Raw genomic sequence first — 17,651 nt, forward strand, 5'->3', positions numbered from 1 at the left:
AACAACAAAAAAGTAAAATTACAAATCTGTTGTTGTCTACAAAGAAAATCACATTAACTACTTATATTCAGAGCCCTGCCAGAATCTCACAGATCTGAAACTAAGAAATTCCTCTACAAATAGTCAGATAATTGCAAATGCAGTTGGTCCGAGCTGAACTGCAATTGTTTGGAGACAAGTTGCCACAAGTGTCCACCAGGAAACCTGTGCAATCACCCACATTTAGCCTGGTGGACAACTGTGCACAGAGTTTGAGGGTGTTGCACGCTTAACCTCTGGTTTCCACAACTGGTTGCAATAGGTCACTGAATGTGAATGGCATTCACTGGGCAACCACCTCATCACAAGGTAGGTTGGTGTCCTATTTTGACTCATGAGCAATACAGACCTACATGTGGAAGATGATTGCAGAGTGTACAGCATACTCAAAAACCCACCCACTGTGAACACACTACCTGTTAACTTTCTTTTTCTTTTGGTTGCTGCTGTTTTGGAGATGCTTGACAGGTTGCCAATAAGAAATTATAGCTGCTGTTAAGAAAAAAGTATAAAAACCACAGTACGTGGTTTCCCTACAGATTAACAATTCAAGCACATATTTTTGAACGTATCTGTCAAAATAACCATTTTCCAACCGATTCTGCAAATCAAACAACTTTGACTTTTATTCAATCAATGTAAGGACATCAGAGATGCATTTTCAAACAAACAAGATTGTGTTGATATTAATCCAGTGCAGTTAAGACAGGATCTTTTCTTCAGCTGTCAGCTGGTTCAAAAATCTCTCCCCTTCGTGTGAGATAAGGCCTCAACTGACTCTTCAGACTGTAGTAACCCTCATGACCAGCTCTCTTGTGCTATTGCTGGGTTGGCTGCGGGCCTCCGGCTGCCTCAGGTGGCTGAGCAGGTGGAGGATGTTGTATGGACAGTGTTGGTCTGGCACTGCGCTGCCGCTGTTGGGGTCCACGTGTGTTCCCACTCCTCCGGCGGCCGTCACCACGGTCGTGGAGGTGGAGCCGGCGGCAGTGGAGGCCACCACCATCAGCGAGGAGGTGGAGGTGGATACTCCTATCCCAGTCTGGTAGCCCTGGGTGGGCTGAGATAGAGTCCTGTCTACAGTAGTGTCCTTCAGGTCGTCGCTGTCCATCGATTTATCATAGTTCAGAACCTTCCACTGCTGGTTCACGGCCTGCCAGCGGTGGAAGATGCGAAACACAGAAGGTCCCTCGTGGACAATTAGTGCTGTGGAGATCAGAGCACCAGTTAGACAATGTCACAGTCGGGCTGCAGTCTTGAGATACACTACATCCCAGAACACTGGTAGACACACTGTGGTAAAGCGTGAAGAAAGTATTAGCTTTGGCAGTAACAGAACAAAACAACTCATCTTTAAAGTACCACAAACCAGACATCAAATCTTTATTTCTTAGAAAAAGCAGGGACTGGATTTGGATTTAGGTTAAAAAATAATAATGCATCCGTTCTGCAGCCTCGTTCGATAGCAGCTTATCTCAGATTCAAAATTGCTTATTGATTCATGTTCACTGAACTCAGCATTTGGAAAATTGAAATCCATCTGTAGCAAAGTTGTTTGGACCCCAATATTTTACTGCATGTTTTCCATTTTAAAGGCATGTAAAGGGAAATTCATCATGTATGGATCAGTCCACATTTAGCACTTATAACCATGTTTTTTAACACTACAATATAGTTTGCATCATGGAACATTACATGCAAAGTCCTTTTTTAGTGTTCAAGGTATTTGTTAACAACTTAAACATGATGATTTTATATAACTAATTCTAGTAACAAAAAAATACATATTTTAAATAAAATATATCTAAATAGGAGGTATTGTAATAATTAAAAATACTGTGCACTCAAACACTTGAATGCTTTTAAATCTCCTTGTAACGCCATTAAATGCATTTTAATGGCATTACTTGCTTAAATGCTGCTTATAAAAAGGAGAAAGTAGGAGATTATTAAGTGTTACCACTACATATTGATCTTCAAGGAGTCTGCTAGTTGCTCGCCAACTACTTTATTACAGCAGTAATGTAATATTGCTGTTTAACAAGCCAATGACTACAGTTGCAGCAGCTGGAGTTTACTTATAAAATCCTGCCAGCTTTCCTCAACTCTGCTCCTCTCCCTCTCTAACTTTGTGGATAAGTGAAAGTCAGGTCTTTGCTCTTTAACATCCACCAGGTGACAAGTTAATCTCTGTAAAGTGCACCGTTAATGACTCCACAGTCAATCCTCCACAGCACCAAACCGGAGACAATCAATCACCTCTTTCTTACACCCTGCTGTCTACTGCAGTGGCACTTAGAGTCTCCTTAATGCGAGATGCCATCACACAGTTGTCCAAAACATGTGGGCCTCTGAGCGCCACAGGAGGACAGCAGGCTTAAATGCTATACATTTCAATCTGGACGCCCACGCACCAATGCAGGGAACTGTTAGAAATCCTTTGGTGCACCTATCTTTATATATATCATGCACCTATCTTTATATATATGATATATATATATGATATATATATATATATATATGATATATATATATATATATGATATATATATATATATATATATATATATATATATATATATATATATATATATATATATATATATATATATATATATATATATATATATATATATATAAAAGAAGAACAAAATCCCTCTTGTGTTATGACAGCACATAATGGTCTTTAACGTTTGGCTGAATTTGGCTCCGTAGCTTTTTATTATAGACTGAAATGCATTTTAATGTATGCAGTGAAAGCCACTTTAGCTGAATTTTGAACATTCAGCGTTCATGTTTAATTTATGATGTGAGCTTTGGTGCAGCATCTCAGCCTTGTGAATATAGAAACAGCGATAAAGACAACAACAAATAATCGTAGAGATTGACCAAACAATGCAATCAAATATTGATATGAAGCAGCTGACTTTGTGGTATGGATTAATTGCACTGAAACTGCCCGTGGAATTTACAGTTATTTGTAGGCAGCTGTTATGTATAATTACCCACTCTCCTGAGCACTTTTGACATTTACTTTTGCCTGTTGAATGCTCATGAATTAATGTGACCAGAGTGAAAAACACTCAATATAATTTTCAGTAGTAAAATGCTCAAACCCATTCAAAGAAGACGTAGAAATATTACATTCAGTTTGAAAAGTGATAAATCGCAACTGCTTAGCGCCTCACCGATGCAGACGATATCCATGAAGCCATACATGCCGTAGCAGATCTGGAAAAGCAGATCTTGACGCTGCCAGCGGGCTGACGGGCTAAAAGACGACCACACCAGCCAAGAGATGCTGGCCATCAGGAAGAGGGAGCCCAAGATAGCTGCTGCTATCTGCACCTTCTCTATCACTGTCAGAGAGATAGCCTGCCACTGCAAGAAGCAGAAGAAGTAGAAGGATTAGCGGTAGAGCTTAGGAGAAAATTGAGAAGCTAATCATAAACCAATTAATGTAAACATTCAGATTATAAGTTAATCGGGCTGAACTCAACAAAAAGACGAAGTCACACATCGCTCTCACCCTCGAAAACAGAAATCTGTGGCCTCTCATAACCCCATCAAATCACAGAAAAAGAAACTGCTTCTGCAATCCTTCTGTTCTAAACATCAGAGGGGAAAGGCCTGTTTAATTCAGATGCTTTCATTTTTTTCCACCCTGAATTTCTCAGTTTAGATTCTCCTTCTTTGGGTTGCTCTCTTTAGAGGTAGCCACAGCGGATCATCTGTCTCTATCACACCCTATCCCTAGCATCTTCTTCTGTCACACCAGTCCCCCCTGCATGTCCTCCCTCTTTTCCTCCTGCTTGGCAGCTCCATATTTAACATCCTTTGTCCACCCCAAACATCCTCTGAACATGACTGCCTTCCTTCCTCATTTCTCCCTCCCCAACCTCCTGCAACAATGGCACAGTTTCCACCCGCACCCTGCTGTTCAACAGCACCGGTGGCGGTCGTTAACCTGGATCTCGACCAATCTTATTGAAGAGCTGCATGTCTGATTTGGCAAAGATGCCCTTCCTGATGCAACCCTCCCCAACCCTTTATCTAGCCTTGGGACTGGTACTAGAAATATACTGGCTGGTCATCAGAGACCAGCTGGAGCTGCGGTTAATGCGTGTTTTCTTAATAAAAAACAAAACAAAACAAACAAAATATGACATGAAAACAAGTAACTCCATATAAGTGGTGTCATGCTCCTAATTACATAACAAAGGTTCTATGATTTGAGATTTTGCAGTGTTCAGTTAGACTGCCATTATCACCAAAAAACAAACAACTTGGTCATAATTTCCGAGCTGTAAATACACAGTGATATTTCTGAATTGGTGAACTTAACACCCACAGCTCACCTGTAGGGGGTTCTTGGTGCTGATGGCAATGACCTGATATTTGTAGTAGCAGAGTTCACAGGCCCAGGAGCCTCTCTCACTGATCCATTTGATGAGGCAGGGCTGGTGAGTGCAGCGCACTGACCCGCTGCACCGGCATGGGCTCAGGAGCTCCCCCTGCAGGAAACAGGCAGAATAAGTTAGTCCCTGCTAACCATGACAAGAGCTTCTCATAATTCAGCCAAAGTAAATGCATAAATGTTCTGCTCTGGTTTGAATATAACTTGATTTAATGGGCTGGTTAACATTGTTTAGATGACCATTTTATGGCTTTATACTACCTTCGTTGAGTACACTCTAAGAAGTGATTTATGATTCAGAAAAAATACCAGCTGACGGACCCTTTCTCTCCATCTTATTTACCTCTTGACGTAACCCCTTTACATACAATAATAAGTGCGTTACACTGTGTTTATATTTCTTGCACTTCTTTGTGTTGGCTTATTGATTTTCTGAGCGCTCTTTGTGCACTGCTAGGCACACACACACGCAGAGCACTTTGCATGCCTGTTACAGCAGAACAACAGATCAGGTGTGAAATGAAAGCTTTGCCTTACACCTAGTTGACAGGCAAAATGCTTGATTACTAGTACCGCTGAAAGTGGAGGATTAGTCACCGAAGCACCTGTGAAAGAGCAAACCCTAACAAAGCTGCAGCATACCACAGCTCTTGACATCAGTAGAGCTGCTATAGACATTAACTATTTTATACTTACAGAAATGCAAAAGAAGCTCAAAATACTCGTTCTGGTCGACCTACATTTCTCTACAATTCACATAACAGTTCAGAGCTAGATCCAGTATCTGGTCTAGTTATCAGAGGATGGTTTCTTGACATCCTGTCCATCATAAAGTGACATTTTTGAAGGCACTGTTAGTCACTGAGGTTGTTAAAGGGCATTTCAAATCCCTTCTGTCAGCACGATGACAGCCACATACTGTATGATTAATGTGACCGGACAGCCGAATAAATGTTTGTGTTGCGGGTTTATTAAACTCTAGGTGGCACTGAACTATATCTTAAAGAGGTGGCTCTTATATCCTTTTTTAAAAATGACCTTCACTTTACCACCTTAAAGCAGCTGAAGTAAAGGTCTGCCTTCGCTCCCTGAACGGCTGCTCGGTGGTCAGACGTGTGAACCACATGAAAACATCACTGGTGTCAGGTGAGGGAGCAGAGATCAAGCTGCCTTATTTTTAGCCGTTTCCATCATGTTTTCAATCCAGCTGGATGTGACAAGATTTCAGAAAACCAAAGCATTTACTTTTTTTTTCTTCCCCTCTCTCTGTCATATAGAAGGCTCGTAAATACTTAAAATGCAGCGAAACCATGAAGTTCACTAAATTTGACACCTCTCAGGGTTTTTTTTTCCATTTTGTACCAAGATGTGCTCAGCTATATTCTTCACTAGACATTCCTCTTAAGCCGTATTTAGCCTGAGGAACAGATGAGTTTTCTAATCTCTCACCCCAGGCTCTGAGCTCATTAAAATATATTACTAATCTTGTCATATTGGATATTGATGATGACCCATAAGATGTAGGCATGCCACCTTTTTAAGGTTCTGACCTGCACTTAAGAAACTTGGCTCTTGTACAGATATTTTAATCTTAATGAGAATGAACAAAGAGCCTGTAGTGAATGAACAAAAAGAAATTAGCCGGCTGTCTGCTGAAAGAAATCCCCAACACCCCTCCCCTTCCTTACTCTCTGAACTGAGCCACTGCATTTCTAAGGTATTTTTAATTCAGTATTTTCTCTCCATGTCTACCCTGAGTGCAAAAATTGTACGAAGCAGTGAACAGAGTAAAAAATGCAGCAAGTTTCCAAATGATTTCTCCACGTTGTTATTTAGCTGACACCTCTGACAGACGGAGCAGCACCCTGGTTGAAGAGAAGAGAGGAAAAAGCAGGGAGTTAGGGGAGAAAAGGCCCATCTACAGATGGCCAGGGTGGGAGTGTATTGGCAGGAGGACCAGAACACTTCTGTCGTGTCCAGAGGGACTCGGGCCACTCACTGTGACTGGCCTGATGGCAGCCAAGAGCCGAAACCTAGATCACTCCAATACAACCGAGGCTGGAGGGAGCGCAAGAGAGACCGATAACAAACGTGGCACCAAAGCCCACGCATGGAGAAAGTGATAACTAAATGTCCTTTTGTTGATCAAACAGCAATAATCAGTGAAAAGAAGCCCAACACAATGGAGCAACATATTAAAAAGATATGGCTGTGTTATTTCACATCTCTGTGCTGCATTTTCCCAAAACACCTCCCTACAAGTCATTTTCTCCTTAGAAAATTGGATTCCCTCGCAATGTATATAATGGCATAAAAATAAATTAGAGGTGGCTATTCACATTTTCTTAAGGGTCTCGAATCAATGCAAGTGAACTCCATTAACTCTGAGCAAGGAAAAGCTGTGCTATGATAATCTGGCTCGCACAGAAGCAGAATGAAGGAGGATTTGTACAATGATGCCCAATAACAATCAGTCCGCGGGCTTTTCTTCTTTAAGAACCTGCAAAACTGCCGGGAAAAATTTTCATCTATAAACGTAACCATATTAAACCAATTACAAGGAAAATAAGAGCAATAAGTGAAAAATGAGGCAGAAGGCCAATAATATTTAAGTTTATTTAGTTATGATGACTGATCGTAAAATATATGCAGAGGGATGTTCCACTGAGTGCTGATTTTATGGGAACCATCGGGCCTACAGTGGCGGTTAATGACTCTTTAAAAGGTAATTGAATAAAAAGAGAAACTAGGGTTTCTAATTTATGTTCATGAATTTACAGCCTCTGAAAACAGACTTTAGCAATGCCAAAAAAATAAATGAATAAATAAAATCTAACATTTTGGCAACTTGTTTATATCCCATTTCCAACGAACGGGCAAGCAACATATGATGGAACAGAGCAAACTTCAGCACTGTGGGGTCATACAGAAAGAATGATGCTGACGTGACCCCTGGAGGCTTCTTGTTGTGCCTCAGACACAACACACTCTGCAAGTGCATTATCTGTGCTCAGGAGAAAAAGCAAACACATATTTCTACCCAAGCAACAGGCACCCGCACAGTTTCAACATCCAACTGACGTGAAGACAACAGTAGGAGGATTGCCTCAAAGAGCACTTCGGTAACCTTCGTACGTGGAAAATATTCCACAATTTTTCCTTTGCATTACTTAAAAAAAACAATAAACTTCTTTTTTGAAGTATGTGCATAACACGAATGTATCGTGGGAAAATCTATGACCTGAAAACTGCACATTCTTTGAGTGACGAGGTCGAGATTAAGTCTGAAAGCAGGAGCCTGAATAAAGCAAGCTACCGAGAGCGCTCTGTAAAGCTTCTCAGTGATCTTTAGCTAAAAGGAAGCAATAGTGGGCTGAAATACAGTATGTATGTCTCAAGTTAGCTGTTTAGAAAAAAAGAAGAAGAAAAAGATGAATAACCCGAGGTGCAGAGGTGAAAGACATGAATTCATGCAGTTTCATCTGATATTGGCTTCGTTTTTCATTATATTGTTCGCAGTATGTGTTTTACAGAGTGGATTATATTTTCCAGTCAATTCTGATAAAATAGGCTGATATATAAATTTATATGTCAGCTGAAAGAGTTATTCTTTGGTTCTTCCTTACCAAACTGGCCATAAAATTCAAGAGAGGAAAAACAACTCTACAAAACAGTCCACAGTCTGTAAATTGTGCTATCGAGACTATGTGTTCAGTGTTTCTTGTTACTGCAGAGAGGAGGTAATATCAGAGAGATTTTTTTTAAAAGGCATTGTCTCATGGCATACCTTAAAAGTTACCATTACAATCACCAGTACCTCTTAAAATCCACATTTTTGGAAATTCCCTATAGAACTCCCTGAATTTAAAAGGAAAATGTGAAATCCTTAAAACCAGAAGTACTTCTGGTTGTGAATCTCACCTCAAGGAAAACGGCACTTATAACTCTGACAGGTATCCGATTACATGGACTTATTACATTGTTTGGTGTCATATTAAATCACAGTGCAATCATTTTTCAATGGCTGCCTCTCCTAGGCACTCAAGACTCTTTTCTAGTGGGATGCTTGAGGAAAGCGATGTCTTTCACTCCCTTCTTTACTCTGTCTTGCCTATCTCAGCCTTGGGGATGGAAGTGTTTTGGAGGTGGGTTGTCAGATCAGATATTGGCTGCTTTGGTCTATGTGACATCCTGAAGGCTAAGGAAGAATAGAGGATAACTAATGTCCCCACTGCCTGTATCACAGAGCGATACACAGAAAGTCCACTCATCCCTCTTTTTTTAAATGGAGCCTCATTCTCCTTGTACCCATTTACACCTCAGCAGATCCATATCTGGACTTCACCCAAGCCAACAACTCAGACAACAAGAAGAGGAAAGCTGGCAAAAGATAAAAACTTGCATAATGATAAGACAGCATGAAATCAAGTGCTATTGACTTGCTGCAATGTCTCAAGGAAGCATTAATGAGATGTGTTGGAGGAGGCCATGGGAAATACTGCAAATTTTCAAGGCAGTGTTTTGTATGCAGTGCAGCATGTGCTGACTATCCATGGAGTTTGGGGAGAAAAAAAAAAAAAAAAAACCAAGGATGAAGCCTTGTCTTCCAATCTCATAACTAGACCCCATGTCAGTAATAATTACAAAGTCTGAGCTCAGAGGTGGAATGATGCACAAAATTGCTCTTGGAGTAATTAGTTGATGAAATACAGAAAGATCATAGGCTATACACTGTGCAATGACCATGAAATGATGCAGTAAATCTTCCGCTTAAAGGAAAAGCAACTGTGAGTGCAGACTGTCGGATAAAAAAATGATGTTCTACACCTCGGTTATCTTGCTTCTTGATTTTTTTTTTATAACCTCTCTACCTCCACTACCAACAGGCGAGGTGTGACATATTTGTCAACGTGCTCTCAAAAGCTCTGTGTAACTAATGTGCCTGCAAATTGCTAAGTGTCTGCCTCTCTGATATAATTTAATGTTATTTCTTCGTGGCCATCTTTTCACATTTTCCTCTTCTGATTGATGTACTGTGACATTATCATCAATATGGCCCCAAAGGCGGAGGCAAGCGGTGTGATTAACTTGAAGGCTCTCTTCCATCTGCTTTGTGCACGTTATTATTATGTTGCCGTTTCCAGGTGGTGTGCGTGAGAGGCAGACTGAGAGGTATTTTTTATTTATTTTTTTATTTTCCATGCATATAATGCCTCGATGTGAATTCAGTGTTTGGCTATAATGAGTTGTTACGGCATCCCTGCATATCCTCCACACTTGTCAGCCACTGGGACAAGGTCTTTCATTATCCTCCCACTGCTAGCTTTAGCTGTCTTTTCAAGCCATGCAATGGGATGAGTGCAAGATGCAGTGGGGCCCTATGCTCAGAGAGCTCTCTAGCCCTGCAGCTGCCAGTATTGGGGTCGTTCCTTAAATAATTTTGAAAGTAAGATTACACTATTCTCGATTTTCCACACAAAAAAGCACCTAAGTGTCATGTAATTATAGTTAATAGCATTAAACCTTAAATATTGGCATAATCATGCGAGGTCTCTTTTATACTCTTTACCACAAAGTTGGCAATAAAAACAGACCAAAGAACACCTTTCAGGAAAATCTTGTAGCTAGAACAAGGCTCAATTGTGCTGCACCAGCCAAACTGCAACTGATGAGTTACTGTAATGCGACTCATGCTGAGTTGTAGACCACCAACACTGCTGGCTGCCCTAACAAGACACTACTAGTGTTTTTCTTCTTCACTGTATAAATAAAACCTGAGCAGTGCACCCTCATCTAATGAAAAGTCTGCAAAATGTGCAACATTTCCAACACCTGATCCGGCCACTCGGCGGAAGGACTTGTTGCTACAGTTAACCTATGCTCCTCCGAGAGCAGCAGCACCAGATTGCATTGTGTTACAAACCCCAGGAGAGCAGGTGTGGGTGAGTTATTATTAATTGATGGATGAGGCTGACATTGCATGGCATTAATCTAATTTAAACATGCAGGTGGACATTTTTCCTTCACTTACATGCTCTGGTCCCTGGAAGCAGATCCTGCACACAGGCGTCCTGAAGCCACTTTCCGTGTAGCTTGTGAGAGAGAACCTCTCCTCCAGTTTGCCCTTTGAGCAGTCATCGGAGGAGCTGCTGCAGCCGCGCAGGGCCGCCGACAGCTCTGCAGCATCGACCCAGCCCGCCACCGGCCGCTCTGCACCCGGTGGCTCGGTGGCTCCCGCAGCAGGCTGGGCAGTTCGGTCCCCGGGGTGCTGGTGGCTCCGCGTTAACGTGTTGTTGTTCTCGGGGACGGTGACGCTTGTTTCATGGCTTTCCGAAGCCTGGCCGCTCATGGGGGTCAGCGGAGGAAGCGTTGTCGGCGGCGCCGGTGGCCCGAGCAGGAGCACCCTCAGGTCACCAAGCAGGACGCAACAGCGGCTCTTCAGCATGCCCTGTCTGCGCAGCATCAGGCTGTCTCCAGCCAGAAACTCACAGTACCATCCAAAGGTGCTGGAAGAAAACAGTATGTACTCTATGCGTCCCCGTCATAAGCAAACACTTCTTCATATGTGGTGGGATGGGATAGTGGGGGCTGAGGTGCGTCTTCCAGCGCTTGTTTGGTTTCAAAGCAGCCTTTTAAGATTTTTTCTTTTCTTTTTAAATCCACTTTATTTAGGTTGGGTGCTTTTTATTGTCTTCCCACGAGGGTGTGGATATAAAATGCAAAAAAATCCCTCCTATGCAAACAAGTGTCTGAAGCCATTAGCCTAAGTTCAATGAATGAAACGGCTATTAGAGGAAAGTCAAATATGAGACTGATAGGAATATGCATTCAAGTAATAAGGTTATGGCCCGCTCACTCAGTGTCCACTGTCATTTCATGGCCTTAATAGTCTGCCTGTTCTCTACAACATAAACTATCTCGACGGGCTTCTCCCTCCGGATTCGCGACGTGTGCAGAGACCAAGATTTAAATCTGCCTTTGGTTCAAAGAACTGAGATAGAGAACAAAATGTCAGCGCTCAATCTTAAAATTAGAAATTAAAAATAAAATCCAGCCACAACAACGAAAGCCACGCTTTAAAACCGGTGGAGCTGTCGACGTCCTGTAAGCTTTTCACACCACGTTAAGTCGATCGATGGCGTGCCATGTTAGGGAAGCGAAAAAATCTGTCTTACCTGGCGAGCTACACCGATTTCTACACGACTCACAGTCTCGTTTTTTTTTCCCCCCCCCCATAGATTTTCAGCCAGACTGCAGGTCGCTGGCAAGTCTCAGTGAGGTTTACATCCCTAATTATCGAATTTCCAAGCAAGCAGGAGGGTTTAAATCCGTCCGTTTAAATCCAACGCGATGGTCGGACTGTCCTGCTCCGGGTGAAAGCATCCGTAGCCCCGGATTCTCCTGTGATCATTGGCTGCTGAACTGGTGCTGCAGCTTCAGCACCATGATTCCTGGGACAGCTCCCAGACGCCACACGTCACCACCGCACAGTGATGCAAGCAGCCAACTCATTACTACAACTGTGGACGGAGACAAATATGCTTCCTTATTTGTTTCAGGGATACAAGGAGACGTTAAGTTAAAGGTGACACCGGTGTTTGTTTTATCTTATTTTAAGGGGGTAGGTGTTTTCTGCCTTTACACCTGGCAAAAAGAGGCGAAACTAAAGTTGTGGATTCCCTTTAATTATTAAAAGAATCCAGTTATCACACAGCACAAATTTAGCAGAAATATCACACAGCACAAATAATTTAGCAGAAATGATTAGTAATATCTCAGGTAAATGGTGTAGTTGTGTGGCATGGATAAATAGGGTGAAAGAGGATACAATATTGCAAATCATCAAGTATGAACAAGGAAAAGGGGGAGGTGCAGGGTTAGATGACAAATTTAAAAATGCGTCTGATTTTAAGCAGTATAGCAATAAAAAGATGCATAAAACAAATGTTCAAACCAAGTTGTGAAAGACAAATTATAATGAGAATCTTAAGAAAAAGTAGCACGACTGTCTTAATCTGTTTTCTTTAAAAAAAAAAATCAATTATTCATTTGGTTCCCAAGTGGAAGAAAAAAAACCCCCAATCCATCAACCACTTCCATCACAAATCCCAGAGCACACGATGATTTATTAATATTTGTAATAATTAAACAAAATAGCATACAGATGTTATTCAGAGTGAGCCAAAGATTTTCCTGGTAGTTTGACATTAAAGATGACACATTCGAATTACACTATACTACTGGGTAGTTTCTTTTTCTTCTTCTTTAAGCTGCTCCCTTTAGGGAGATCAGCTGATCGTCCGCTTACATCTCACCCTATCAGATAGGGTGAGATGTAAGCGGTGGGAGATGTAAGATGGGATAGGGCCTATCCCACCTTCCTCTGTCACACAAACCCTCTGCGTGTCCTCCTACACTACATCCATGATTCTCTGCTGTGCTCTTCCTCTTCTCCTCCTTTCTGGCATCTTTTTCTAATATATCAACTTTCCCTACCCTGCACATGTCCAAGCCATCTCAACATTTTCTCCCTCTAACTTTGCCTTCAAACCGCTCGACCTGGCCTGTCCCTCTGATAGACAGAATTAGAAGTGAGTTTATCTTGGTCACTCCCAATGAAAATTTAACATCTTCAGCTCCGACACGTCTTTTTGGCACTGGCACCACATCCAAGCCATTCATCAGTCTTGCTTCTACTTCCTCATCACTTCAGTGCATACCTCCACCTCTCCAGGCTCTCCTTTTCCTCACTCCTACCACACACCTCACCACTATCTCGCTGTTAGATGTCCTGCACCACCCTCACATACAAAGTTCCTCTCTCATTACTTTCTTTAATGCAGCTCCTTCGGACCTTTATACTTTTTATTCTACTGGGTAGTAATTTAAATCTAAGAAAAAGCAGTCACTAACTACCAACAAATGCAGCAGAATAAAAAGTATAATACGTTTAGCTGTAATGCGGTGGAGTAGAAATAGCATCAAAAATACTCAAAGTATTTTAAAGTTGCTACTTCAGAAAATTGCCTTGGTTAATTTTTTTTTGACAAAAGAGAACAACTCCAGGGAAGCTGGGTAGACAAAGGGTGAGCAATTATCCGGCTTGTCAGGGCAGCTGTGCAGCTTGATTGAACAATTGAAATGAACACACCTGTGACTGGACCCTGTCAGCCAACTGAAATGTGTTTTTTAGGGGGGGTTGTCAGAATTTGTATGACTGTGGTCAAGCTGGTGGCCATGGGGTGAGCATTTAATGGATTGCCAACAGTAAACTGACACATTAAACTGGCACCTCTCACTCCTGCTGCTTTTCTATTCTGGCAGATAATTGCCAGTGATTGCTCTTACATCGCATCTCAGGTGCAAAGTAGTGCCTGATTAAAGTGCTGTTGAAAATAAGCCAACCGTCATTTTGGACTTTTTGAGAAAAACAGCAGACACAAACTAAGATTATATAACAGCAGAGGTGGAGTAAATAATTAGGCCTTTTCTTAAAAGTCCCACTTTACTTGGAAAAAAAATGTTTGTATGTTTGATCCTCTCTGGGAACAATTCAGTTTTACACCTCTGCTGAAAAGTTTCCCCTGAGCTCGACACCTCCAGGCAGGATTTGTGGCATCACATCTGGTTTGGGAGTCAGTTTTTGTCTTATAGATAGCTAAGAGCTGACTTTCACTGATGTAGGAGATATCCCTTAGTTAATGGTTAAACTTTTGAGACAAACTTTTTTTTTTTTTTTGCCTGTCCCGTTTGGCTCTTTTGCCATCAGAATTATTGTCTAAAGGCGAAGAAAGATGCCCAACGGATTTATTTTACCAAATTGACCATCCCAGCCTTGCCGTAATGGTCCATTTGATTCACCTTTTGTTTATTTTATTTTCACTTGCTGAATACGGGACAGACTTAACTGGGGGAAAGAAGGGGAGAAAGAAGGAGGGAAAGAAAAAGAGCTGAGAAGAGGGACGGGGGAGAAGGGCAAAAGACAAAAACCAACAGAATAAGCAGAGAAAAAAAATGCATATATCGATCACCTGGATCACCTGTTGAGAAAGAAAAAAGAAAACAAGCAGAAGAAAACAAGAGTAATAGAATAAACAACATCACAATGATATATGGGAATATGACAGTAAATACTAAATGTTAAACATTATTGTGCAGCACATAAGATCAACAGAACACAGTGTGCTTTGAGGTAGGAGCCAAAAAGGGTGTAGTTTGTGTGTGTGATCACCCGTGTGTACACCTGTGAGCATGGACGCGCTTGTTTTTTTAAAAGGTTCCTTCATGTAATGATCTGCTAGAGGGTGTGGGGGGGCCACAGCCCCGTCCTCCAGGGCATGAAGCAGGTATGGAGGAGATCAAAACTCCAGACATCCAGAGGCCCCCAGAACACAAGAGACCAAGGAAGACCAACAGAGGGGCAGCCGCGCCACTGTCCCAGAAAGAGCTGAGGAGAGTCCCAGATGAGGGCTCACTCAGCAGCCGCAGAGCAGAAGCCAGGGGGGGTTGCAGTGACGCGCCCGTGAGCTCCGCCGGCAGCCAGCTGTGCCTGAGTGACCGAGCCCCAGGCCGAGAGGCCGGGGGCACCCCACCTCCGAAGTGGCCCGAGCGAGCCCCAGGCTCCAGGCCCCGATAAGCGGCCGCCAAGGAGTGAGCCGGTGTGTACCTGGACGCCCATCCCCAGACACAAAGAACCACCAACGCACCGATGTCTGAGGGAGTCCGCCACCGGCAGGGGAAGTGGTGGTAGGGGGAGATAGGCCTCCAAACCTTGGAGGGCCTGAGATGTCCCCAGAGAGGTGGCGCCTGACACCCAACCTGACATATAGACACAGACATACAGGCACACACAGATACAAACATCCATTCCCACCCTCATGCTCTCATATGCACTTACTCCACACTCAACCAACGTGGAGACAGACATGAAGAGACGCTGTACACACGATCACACTCCCCAAGCGTACTCTACGAACCGGGTCTAGGTACCCTTGCCCCTGGAGGGGGGAACTGCACCCAGACCCAGGTGGTGTTACCCTTTTCCCTGCGGTGGGGAGAGGCAGACCGCCCCGACTCCGCAGCAGCAGGGAGGCCCCACACTCCAGACCCCAGTCGGACGGCCAACTCCTCCTCCCAGCCCCCCCGCTCCAGCAGGCCGCAGAGAACGGGGGTGAGAGAAGACTCCAAACCTCCCTCCACCCGCTCATTGTAGTGTTGATGCATGTGTGTTCTAAGGTGCATTTAAAACCCAGGAGGGCATGGAGCTACCTGCCAGAGAGCAGCAGGTAAGTTGAGACAAACTTTAAAGCGCTGATCAAACATAGCTAAGGAAGAAGAGGCTGACATTATCTTCAAAAGACATGAAGTTAAATAAGAAATTTCTTCAGTACTTGAAATAAAACTTTTTTTTCTCTCTCTTTTTTTTTAACAGTTTCAAACATAACCATGAAGAAAAAGAGCCAGAAACAAAACTTTGGGGAGCGTGCATGGCCAGTGCTTTGTGACACCACCTCTGACAAGTACCATATGCTTGTAAATGCAGCTCGTAGTCAGCTAAGAGGCTTTTAGTTCATGTGTGGGGGTTTTTTCCACCCATTCTTCCCTCAAAATTCTTCGAGCTCTGTAGATTTTAGGGCTGTCTTGCATGAACTACACTTCTGAGGTGAATTTTTTGATGGTGTTTCAGCTGGAGGACTGTGATGGCCATGGCTTGGCCCTTTTGAAGCACTCCATTGTAGAATTTTAGATGTGTTTGGGGTTATTATCCTGTTGCAGGAGTTATCCTCTTTTCATCTTCAGCTGTTTTTTTTTTTTTTTTGAACAGACAGTATGATGTGTTGGCTTGCTGAATTTGCTGCTATTCACTGGGATCCATTCTACCTTTTACCAGGAAATGTTATAGCTACAAAATTCTGGTGCTGAATTTTGTTAGGAGACCTCAGAAATTTGTTTTCTGATGGTTTTTCTGGGAAAAAACTCATATTTGTACACATGTATCTGTATACCCATCACCCAGCACTTGAGACTCAGACAAAGCTTCTTTAAATCTTTAAAGTGGACTTATTATGCTCTTTACAATATTTTGTCACGCAGATCCTGTGCAGTGCCATGTATAAAATATAGGCAACGTTACTAAATGAAACCCTTTTTGGTTTGTTAGAGGTAACCAATCAGAAGGAAAAAATGCCTTAAAGGAAGATGATGAACTGACGGACGCTGGTGCAAGCTGAACCACGCTTGGAATAAAACAAATGGGTCATTCTATGTCAAATTACTGTTGTGCTTCTACTTGATTTGCCAAAAAATGTTATAACATATACAATGATTGCTAATATATCAAAATACTCCATCAGGTACTTCCAGCATGTTCTTTCATATCGAGGTATTTTCTGAACATGAATACACCAAAAGCGATTAAAGATCAAAGCCTGAAAATTTGACTGGTCATTCTCTGCATAAAATCAAATCAGGATCTGTAATTTGGGACACGACACACATATCAAAAAATGTCTGAATACTGGCTGATTAAATAAACCCATTTTGTGTGCACAGACATTGCCAAAAGACTCTAATAATTCAAGTACAAGTACCAATGCAATTTTGTACATAAATATGGCAAAACAATTAAGAGTAATGGGAAAAAGGATTTAGGTGTTCACTTCATGTGAGTAGTCCTGCAAGGCAAGGTTTCCTTGTCTACTTGGTGTGATTGGTAGTCTAACACAAGACCCTAAACCATTGAACCTGACAGCCATGAAGGGATCAGGCAATCAGCGTCCTGACTGCCACAACGAATGCTGCAATTATTTTGATATCCATGAAAATTCTACATTGTTGTGTTTTAATGCCCCTTGGTATATTTTAATTTGACCTGTCTTGAAATCTAAGTAGAGTAAGTCTCAAAAATGAAACATTTTCTCTTTTCCTCATTCTTAACTCTCCTTGTCAGTGTGTGTGAATGAGTTAACCCTGACTTTGTGTTTCAGGGGTAGGATTACTCCTGGGGTCTTTGCCCTCTGGGCTCATGCACCTTCTTCCTCGCCTGTTCATCATCATCTGCTATTTAAGGCTGAAGAAGTGCTCCGGTCGATCCCAGATTGTTGCATGAACTGTTCTAGTGTGGTTCATCTCCTGATGCTTCGTTCACATGTTCTGCTGTTCTTGAACTCATTAATCCCTCTTCTGTCGAGAATCCATA

At 42.4% G+C, this 17,651-nt stretch overlaps 1 protein-coding gene across 1 annotated transcript; it reads right to left on the bottom strand.

The window, feature by feature from the left end:
* Nucleotides 1-783: 783 nt before the first annotated feature.
* On the bottom strand, nt 784-11,723 carry LOC308410055 (E3 ubiquitin-protein ligase MARCHF4-like). Its single transcript, XM_080903143.1, has 4 exons — nt 10,485-11,723; nt 4,395-4,550; nt 3,225-3,417; nt 784-1,242 (listed from the first exon to the last, which is right to left on the bottom strand). The coding sequence occupies exons 1-4, from the start codon at nt 10,914-10,916 to the stop codon at nt 821-823; spliced, it is 1,203 nt and encodes a 400-aa protein (XP_080759269.1). The 5' UTR covers nt 10,917-11,723; the 3' UTR covers nt 784-820.
* Nucleotides 11,724-17,651: the final 5,928 nt, after the last annotated feature.

The sequence above is a fragment of the Rhamphochromis sp. 'chilingali' genome, assembly GCF_963969265.1.
Source record: "Rhamphochromis sp. 'chilingali' genome assembly, chromosome: 14".
Taxonomy (NCBI): Eukaryota; Metazoa; Chordata; class Actinopteri; order Cichliformes; family Cichlidae; genus Rhamphochromis; species Rhamphochromis sp. 'chilingali'.